Source organism: Montipora foliosa, chromosome 9 (genome assembly GCF_036669935.1).
Source record: "Montipora foliosa isolate CH-2021 chromosome 9, ASM3666993v2, whole genome shotgun sequence".
NCBI lineage: Eukaryota > Metazoa > Cnidaria > Anthozoa > Scleractinia > Acroporidae > Montipora > Montipora foliosa.
In genome coordinates, this window is record NC_090877.1 from 4,143,912 (window position 1) to 4,153,911 (window position 10,000).

General features: G+C 37.8%; 1 protein-coding gene across 2 annotated transcripts in view; it reads left to right on the forward strand.

The window, feature by feature from the left end:
- The first annotated feature begins 2,386 nt into the window (after positions 1 to 2,386).
- LOC137969551 (coiled-coil domain-containing protein 33-like) overlaps positions 2,387 to 10,000 on the forward strand; it is a 40,246-nt gene continuing 32,632 nt past the window's right edge. The window contains exons 1-4 of one of the 2 annotated variants that reach the window (XM_068815852.1): positions 2,387 to 2,683; positions 4,665 to 4,749; positions 4,867 to 5,135; positions 7,787 to 8,086. In XM_068815852.1, the coding sequence (XP_068671953.1) occupies positions 4,877 to 5,135; positions 7,787 to 8,086 (559 nt within the window). In that variant the 5' untranslated portion in view covers positions 2,387 to 2,683; positions 4,665 to 4,749; positions 4,867 to 4,876. The remainder of the gene's footprint in view (positions 2,684 to 4,664; positions 4,750 to 4,866; positions 5,136 to 7,786; positions 8,087 to 10,000) is intronic. The other variant, XM_068815851.1, reaches the window with a different exon arrangement.

A 10,000-nucleotide genomic window follows, 5' to 3' on the forward strand; every position in this document is an offset into this window, starting at 1 on the left:
GATGTACCCCACCATACATTGAATGCTAACCGACAAAGGTTGATTTGAGATTAAATATCATTTTGAGGCCTAAAAGATTATTGCTCCTAATCTCAGTCTTAATCTGAATCCTAATCTTAATCTTAATGAATTAGGAGCAATAACATTTTAGGTCTAATTAGGCCTAAAACGATATTTAATCTCAAATCCAACCTTTGTCGGTTAGTATTCAATGAATGGTAGGGTCATGCATGTTGCTTTGGTGCTTCGTTTTGCTGTTTCGGTGTTTCAGTGTTTTGTGGTTTAGTAATGCCCTTGGTGTGTGATACCTTGTGACGGCCCTCATTTTCTTACATTTTATCATGTAACGATTTCCTATTAAAAATAATGTTCGTTGGGAGAAAATCAGGGTTTATCAAGGGGAGAGGGATTGCGTAGTGGTGAGAGCGGAGCACTAACCTCCCACCAACGTAGCCCGGGTTCAATTCCTAGACTCTGAGTCACAGGTGGGTTGAGTTTGTTGGTTCTCTACTCTGCTTTGACAAGTTTTTCTCTGGGTACTCAGGTTTCCTCTGTACTCAAAACCCAACCTGCAATTCGATAACAGTTGATTTGATTTTTGTACAGCGTCCCCAAGTAGTGTTTCAGTGGCAAATAAAGTTGACACTAAAATAAGTTCACTTTCATTTTTCATTATCAAGGGATGCTGTAATTCAACTTTTACTGTCAGTAAGAACTTGTGGCTGAGAGTTGGATGTACCGGTAATATGTCAAACACAAGAAGGAGTGTTTCATCGAATAATCAAACACCTTGAAATCGGTTTAAAAAACTCACTTCTTGGTGTGTGGATATCTGGTGAAACACTCTTTCATTGGCAAGTAGATGCTTGGGGTCAAAGTTGGTAAAACTTTATGTTTAACATAATTAATTATAATTATATAATAACTTAATTAAGACCACATATCCAAACTTCTTTTGTTTTTTGACTTTTGAATTATAAATGAGTTTGAGAAGTTTCTTGCCACTCTTTTTTATGGTTCTTATAATACTAACCGAGCTTGGGCTGGTTGTGGTAACATGCAAGGTAACTTTGATCACAAGCGGCCGCTGAAATCGGTGTCACTTTTCTTTTGCAATTTATTTTTGCAGCCACAAGTAAGGTAAAGCTAAAGTCCGCTAGGAGCCTAGAAGGCCCACCAGGCTGGCACTTACTTATCCCTGGTTTCTGTAGCATAATTGAAGCAACAAGGAATATTTCTACTCCCCCCTGGATGGGATGCTAGTTGCATCGCAGCCACCAGTGCAATAGAATAATTGAACGTAGCGCAAATACGTTACAAATATTGTTGATTAATTATCTTTGAAAAATGCGTGGTTACCCCTAATTTTCTTGTTGCATTTCATTACACGTTTCCAGGTTCGAGTCCTGTGAGTCCAGACATTGGGATTGATCTGCTTTTAAAAGAAATATGTTCATTTCCCATGATCTCTATCAAGCTTTCAGTGTCCAAAATGAACGATAATACTTTACTTGGAAGAAAGTGACAATTAAGAATAATCCTCAAGACCCTGGTTCGACCACTACTCGAATACTGTTCAGCAGTATGGGATCCCTTTACCAAAGAAAATGTAAAAAAACTGGAAATGGTACAGAGACGTGCAGCTCGGTATGTTTTAAACCGGTACAATTACGTATCAAGTGTTAATGAGATGCTACAGGAATTACAATGGCACACCCTTGAAGAAAGGCGGAAAAAGGATAGACTAGTCATGTTCTATAAAATCCACAATGACCAAACTGGAATAGACACTGCAAAATATCTGAAGCCACTGGGCCGAGTTAGCCGTCATGTCAACAACCAAGCTTATGAGGTCTCATAATTTCGCTTTTACTAATTATTATAAATTCTCCTACTTTCCAAGAGCAATAATCAAGTGGAACGTACGCTTTGCCAAATGAGACAGTAAAATTATGCCTCTTCTCTGATGTCATTCACAAACTGCCTTTAATTTAATTCATACTATTATTTATAATTACTTTAATCTATTGATGTATTTATTTATTTATTTATCTATTTATTTATAAATCGACCACTGGCCGTTTCCAATATTTTGCAAGAATCATCAGTTATTGTGATGGAGGCAAATAAACGGTAGATAGATAGATAGATAGATAGTAGATAGATCCTTGGTTGGTCTCCTTTGAGATTGACGTTGCTATATTCCTTTTGACGGAAAAGATCTCATGGATATACCCACCATGAGGCTAGTCCCCTAGGTTAAACTCTCATTTTACATATTAAATCGAAGTGCCCATTTCAGTGATTAGGTCTAAACTTTCGTTTATGTTATTGCTATAGCAATATTTAGGTCTAGAAACTGGTTTAGAATGGTTATTTTTTTAGAGTTATGGTTGGTGTGTATATCCATGAGATCCTTGTCCTTTTGACATACTTCGTATTTTTGGCGGTGACTGCCGCTCATACTCAGACCTCCCGCGATCAACTCGCGCTACAAAACCAACTCGACCCCAGGTCAAATGGTCCAATGCAAATCAAAGTATGGCGGAAAGCAGCTGCTGCAACTTGGTTGCTAATTAAATTTTTCCAGCGATCACCTGCAAGACAAAAAGCAAACATGAATCAGATATTCTCATTTCCTGAAGATGTGACCTAGTTATTAAGAGGAGATAGAAAAGTACAGGTGAGTAGATCAAATGATAGACTAAAATCATGGTTGACAGCTGTATTTGCTAGTTCGTATTATGTCAACAAATGAACATTTTGACTTCGTCATTTCAGCCCACAACTGCAAAAATAATCTGCCTGACCGGGCCATTTGTCATACATTTCAAAATTTTCTTTTCAAAAAACTTTGCGACTCTTTTGGCGGGCATGAACTCGGTTATCATGTTTCGCGGTTTTATCTCATGATCACTTAACCGCGGGATTGGAGTGTAAACAACGATATTTAGTAGTACAGTTTCAGGAGACATTTAAAATGATTGCCCCTCTTAATAATTGTTCCCCATGCCGATGTAAGAGGAAAGGTAACATTCATAATTCAAGTGGTGATTAATAAGGAGAGGGGTGAATGGGTTCGCGGATCGGCGGATTTGGCTGAAAAAACTACTCGGATTTCGGAGTTTGAGGGCACATTTTGTGGATGGGTGGATATTGAACGCTGAGCGGATCCCGAATTTCTTCAATATTTCAGCGTGGATTATGGATTTTGTTTGTTTTTAAGTGTGGATCGCGGAAATTAACTTGGCTGTCTGTTTCAATTAATTTTTTTGGCCAGACCTAGAACTAGACTACATATTACTAAGAGCGGTTATCAGGAACACGCGCCCTTCATCGACATTTTTTCATATTCCAAAATAACATTTAGGTGGACATCAATCAAATGTTTCCATGACAAATTCAACAGCCGCCAAGAGAACAGGAGCATCATCATGGAAACATTTGATCGAAGTCCACCGAAATTTTACTTTCCAAATGTGAAAAAAGTCGTTGAGGGGCGCGTGTACCTGATAATGTAACACATCTTTGACCTTCAATGTAATCGGACTCCAGAAAACTCTAGGACCCCAGGATTTCGGCTTCCTGCCAGACAAAAAGCCATTGTCCCCACCAGACCCTCACCACGTGTACCATTGGCACGGTCAACATGGAGGGTCAGGTCTTTGAGGTCATTGAGACAAAGACCATCGATTGCATCATTTTTTTACCGACAAATTGCCAAAAGCATCAAGTTTCGGTGCTGCGTAGATTTCAGCAACTACGCGAGCACGTGCATATGGAGCTGCAGTCAGACAGAACAAAATTGATCGTCAGGAAACAACGATGGCACAACATGGAACTATTCCGAATATTATTTACCAGAGGCATCTGCATATCTCAGAGATAGTGGATGTATCCGGAGTTGCTGAAAGTCCTGCAAGTACGGCAAGTAGGGGGAAGCGTTTAGATTATATGCCCAGTGGTTACAGAGATGCAGGTGATGCTGATGATGAGGTGACTGAATATGACAGCAGCTCTCAGAGACGAGGAGGAGACGGAAACTGACATAATTTTCAGAATTCGATAGACGGTCCATGTTCTTGTTAGGAACAACTACGCGATTTGGGCCCCAAGTGCGGATAAACAGTAGGCTAATTTCATGACAGGTATTTCTTTAACGTCAGTTAAGTTCACTTCTCTAACAGTACTGTGGATTCGGATTTTTGCAAAAATATCGGCAGATTGGTGGATTTTGCGAAAAATTAACACGGATCGGCCGATTCGCTGACCCCTATTCATTCCCCTCAATAAGCTTACATTAAGTGGAAAATGTTATTACACAAATCAAATTACGGTTCAAAATAATAATATATATTTTTTGGAACTGTAATCTGATTTGTGAAATAAGTATAGACCCTATGCAAAAATGGCTGCCTTTAAATTATTCTTTTGTTCTTTTTCAAGATAGTCCAACTAACCTCGTTCGGGATAACAAATTCTTTAGAATTTTTGTCTCAAAAACGAGATTAGTTGGGCTATTTTGAATATGAACAAAACAATAATTTAAAGGCAGCCATTTTTGCATAGGGTCTATGTGATCTATATAGCAGGTTAACTACTAGTCTCAGTCCATTTGTAAATACAGAGCTCTGTACGTAATTAAAGTGTGCAGTTGCATTTAGGATACAAGTAACATTTGGTCGCTGTATGGGTTTACGGGGCTACACCTGTGATATGGGGACCACTTCTTGAGAATCTACATGTACCGTAAGTAATTTCCTGGTCCAGAAAAGACAACTGTGATTTTCCTATTTCAAAAAGATTAGGTCTTTCAATTGATTTTGGGAATTATTAGTGCAAATTTAAAGTTTTAATTTCTGATAGTTCCTGCAGGATGGAAGCCAATGATGACCTTCCCTTACAATTCACCATTGAAATCTTGAGTGTACATTTTTTGACCCCTGGACGTTACTTTCTTATACTGAGAATTGTGGGAGATCTGGTGAATCCTTCAAAAGTTAAACTGTATATTGGAAATTCTCAAAATGCATTGGATGGTCACAAGTTTACAACTGAGACATGTCTGGAGGATGGTGATCCAGAAACACTTAAAACATTCATTGACCCAATGATCTCCTTTTGGATGCCACCAGGTTGGTACAGTAATGCTGCAACCTTCAAGCCTTCTCAGGCTATTGAGTTTCTTTTCATCAAGGGTGGTGAATGTGTACAATCATATCACTTATTCCTTTCATTTGCTCAAAGTTTGTTTAGCAGCAGTTTTTTTGTTGGCTTAACTCCTCAACCTAATTTTAACCAGTTCGTTAGCAATTCACATCAACAAGTCCTCCATCCGCTGTTTTTTTGTTGGACTATTAAAAAATGATGTCAATATGCTGCAAATAGAACAATATCGGACTAATGTCATGTGGGTTGTTGCTTTATGATAAAAAGCACACTTAACCCATTGACTCCAAGGAGCAAGACTTTAATTTATAATAGATTTTACTCTGTCTAACACCTAGCCTCCCACGCCGACACTCTTATTAGGGCTTTGCCATGCATTCCTCCCCCATGAGCACCTGCTGAAATGAGCCGGAATTTTAATAAGTAGACCAATCACAACGGACTTCCACAGCCCAGTCAAAATGTGCCGGCAGGTGGCGATTTTGCCGCCAACAACGAATATCTGCCATCTACAAAATTTCATCGATAAGAAATTAATGTGAGGTCTCCACAAGACCAAAATTAATACCGGTAGTATAAACCAAAAAATGTATATCGACATTTCTTATGGTGAATAAAGCTAAAAATTCGAGAAAAATTTGGAAACAAATGCGGAACGGCAGGGTTACTGGACCAGAAAAGCCTTAAACATGACGTGGGAAAATGAGCCACATAAACTGTCAGCAGTCAAAGCAGTTTCACTGCCTTCTCGGAAAATTTCTAAAATTTTCGTAAGATCTCAGTTCTGTTGACTTGGAAACCTATTAATAGTTTTGCATTTATGCAATGTATTTCTGACGATTTGAAGAGTTTGATTAACATTGTCGATGTCACAAGGACTTTCCCGATCAAGCTACTGATTGAAAACAACTTGGAAAATAACTGGCATTTGAGGAAAAAAGCTCTTGAGTAGACTGTTATGAGTAAGCTAAAAAGAGGGGCCCAGTTTTCTCCTAAAATGTGCCAGATCCAACCATTTGAAGTCGAATTTTCAGATATTTCAGGGGAGCATGGCCTGGACCCCCTTATCGGGCAAGGGTCAGATGCCTGCTACTCAAACCATCTTGCCTAATACTCAAAATCGTTTTGACTGGGCTGCTGCCTGATTCTGGAAGTGCACTTTGGACCCTGAGAAATATGGTCACTGCAAGAGAATGGGCTTCATGTGTTCCAAGTGCATTAATTTAAAATCACTGGCTTAAATTCTTATCAAAGGGAAACTGTAGTGTATAAATTTCATGCTTCGGCTTAGATTTTTATGGCTCGTCACAGAATGAGTACAGTAGTTCTAATTCGTTAAGTATGGCTGAAAAACTTTGCTCCCGTGCATTTCAAACCTACGTACTTGTGGCGTTCGCTTGGGAGTGAGGTCATATTAATTTACATTTCTTTCTGCGCTATTTCAGTGGAGTCATTTCGTTCAAATGACCCCATTTCTTGTAGTCCTTTGGTTGAACTGATTTGAGGTTTGCTTTTATTTTTCAAGTCGAAGAAACACTGACTTAACAAACAATCAGTTCGCAACACAAAAACATTAAGTCAATTTTTAGAGACAACCATTGCCAAAAGCAGCCTGAAAAGTTCAAGCTTAAATGTAGTGGATTTTTTTCAAGCTTTCTTTTCGCTACTGTCCTACATGTAGTTGCGTTCATTGCTCTTGAAGGTTCTCGTGCAGTTCAAAAATTAATTAAAATTAAATAATACACTTGCAATACTTTAATATTTTTATTCGTATTTATATATAAAGTTCATGGCACTTTCAATTAATTAATATTTAGATGAAATGACACCATACCCTTCCTAAGCACTCGCATTTTGAATCACGAGAGTGCAAATGTACAATGTATACCACAGTGAGGAAACAAAATTAATGTTTCTGAGGAACATTTTGGAAAGGCATCATCTCTTTCATAATTCATTCAAAGAAGAAGTTGATGCATTGATTCTCCCAGGGGAGCAATCTACAGTACACAGCACCGATTGGTTCCTACAATGTACGTAACCCACGTGTACACGATTTCCAAATGACAGTTACTTAACAATGGCAAAGGAATGTGTGGCTCATTTCAGCAGAAGTTCATGTGGGAGGAATGCTTGACGAAGCCGTAAGAGTGTCTGCGTGGGAGGCTATCTAACACCAGGCATTATTTTACTTGTCAATGTGTGGGAGGTAGTTCAGGGGTCAATAATAATTATTGTTAACCAACCCCTACATGATGACATCCACTCAAAAAAGATGTCCCCTTTGTCATTGTAGATCTTGGAAAATATGTTGACGAAAGAAAATGTTAAATTTTGAATAATTTTTGCACTAATCTTTTGTTGGCTTTGAAGAATTGTAATAATATTGATGATAATAATAATAATGATAATAATAATAATAATAATAATAATAATAATAATAATAATAATTATTATTATTATTATTATTATTATTATTATTAATTCTAGATTTTAATATACTCTTCACTTGCCCTTGCAATGATTTCACGTATATTGTCAATTATCGTAAATGTTGTAGCTTAACATGTCGGTTATCGCTTAACTGTCGGTTTGTTATTCTTTACTAAATTGTTAGAGAGTACTGAAGGAAATGTTCAACTTGTTTTGGAGGCATTTAGTGTGCCTGAGAATCCCATGGACGAAGAAACCAAGTATGGTGAGGCAGTATTTGATGTATTTCCAAGAAAGGCAACTCTCTTTTCTGCAATGCGACGGAAAACCCCATCTGATAGAGATTCCAGCAATCTCTACCAGTTTGAGACCAATATCAAGTTAACTCAACTTTTGGAGGATGAAGGTTTTACTTCCAGTTGCGGTGTGATAAGGGCAATTGTGAAACTAGAGCAGGTTAAAGAACCTGAAACAGAATTTCAAGGTAAATAATAATTATGTTGTTATGTGTTTTATTAGGTATCTCTTTAAATACCTCCAACCTCAACAAAATTTAAATTTTCTTCCCCAACAATAAATTTATTTTCTGCACTTGTGCCAAACATACATGTTTTTTACTTCAATTAACCTTTCCTTGTAAACTCAATTCCTACAATTATACATTGTACCTTTAAAATAAGGGATAACTTGCTCTAGTTTGATCCATGACTGTGCAGCTAGGGAAAGGGAAATGGTTTGAATGCTGGGTGGACTGATCACAAACTACTTTGCAAAGCTGCTTTGAAATTAAAGAATGGTCTCAAAGTGATTAAAATAAATAGTTTGTGATGTCACTGCAGTATTGAACCTACCGGTATTCACCTTCTGTGATCCTTTGGAGATAAAATTAAAGTGGTTGTTTTCCACGTTTTGAATAGCCTATAGAGCAGGGACTTTGAAGAAGCGATTTACACTGTAGTGTAATATCACAGCTGAAGAAAATAATTTAGTGTTAAAGTTTTTGGTGGTGATTGGTACTTAAATTTAATAAATTATGTAATTTACAAATTAGTCTTTTATTAAGTTGCAGAGCATGATTCGAATTTCAAAAGCTGTTCATTTATACAATCTGAGATAATACCTGGACATAATACCAATTTCTAAGGCTACATGTACCAATTGACCTAAGACTGTATTATTATAATACATGTAGTAGGTACAAAAATAGTACAGAAGCTGATTGTCATAGGTTGTTCAGTGTATCACTTCCTTTTAGCTAGAAAGGCAGCTTGGAATATTTTTGAACAGCAGCAAAAGGCAGGAAGTTTAGCCAACTTTTGTCCAAGTTTTGATGTGGAAAATGAATTCTCAGAATTCGTGCTGCAGGACAGAGAAGGACAGGAATCTGACGAGGAAGTCATTTCTGTGTGTGAGTTGCAAACATCATCCAGAACAATCTTGGTCTCATTGCGATAATACCAGGTGCTCAACGGAAGATGTAGCTCTGGATTAATTTGTGGTTAAAAATTTACAGTTGAAGAGCTTAAGTTGGAAATTCGTGCAAGTGGTATGAACTCTCAAGGGATTGAGCAGAAAAAGAAATAAAGAAAGGAAGAAACTTAAGGACATTTGTCACAACTCTGATTTCCTAGCAAAGTATTCGCAAATCTGACCCTAACTATAACAGTTTAAATTTTGTCGGTTGAAAGTAAATTATGGGGAATTTTATACTGGATATCAGGGTGAGACGAAAATGAAAAGATGAGGTTGCCCTTCGGGCAAGCTGTTACTTGTAGTTACTAGCCCGAAGGTCTGAGGAGGTAGCCCGAAATTAAATTGTTTATAAAATATATTTCGGCCGCTTTTGTAAGCAGAAAAAGTCATGACGTTATTTACGGACGCGGTGCAAAACGTTGTCACGCTACGATAATTTGGCCTCATAACATTATCATTTTCTCTCAGGAGCTTTCTGCTACACACTTTTTGGTATAAAAGCTCAATTTATCATCAGAAAAGGGGAACCAACGGTGCTTGCCCATCGGGCAAGCTACGATAAGAAAACGCTGGCCCGACAAGTCATTCCATTAGCTCTGGGCTAATTCGGACAGCACTTTCGTCGCGCCCTGGATATGCTGTTTTGTTTGTATGTCTACAGGTGAAATGTATGTTATACAGTAGGTAACTTCAGTTTGTAATGTTGCAGGGGATAACATAGAAGAGCATTTGAAAGATGCTAGTCCACTACCTAATCGGGAAGAGCAAGGAACAGGAAAGCTAGCAGATAGTTATCATGAGTTAGGGCAGTCAGAAATATACAGGCATGACTTGCTCACAGGGATGATATTAATGTCTGGGGACGATCCTAATGGACTAATAGAAAGTGGGCCTGTGAAAGCAGAGTCAAGAATAGAAAATCAAC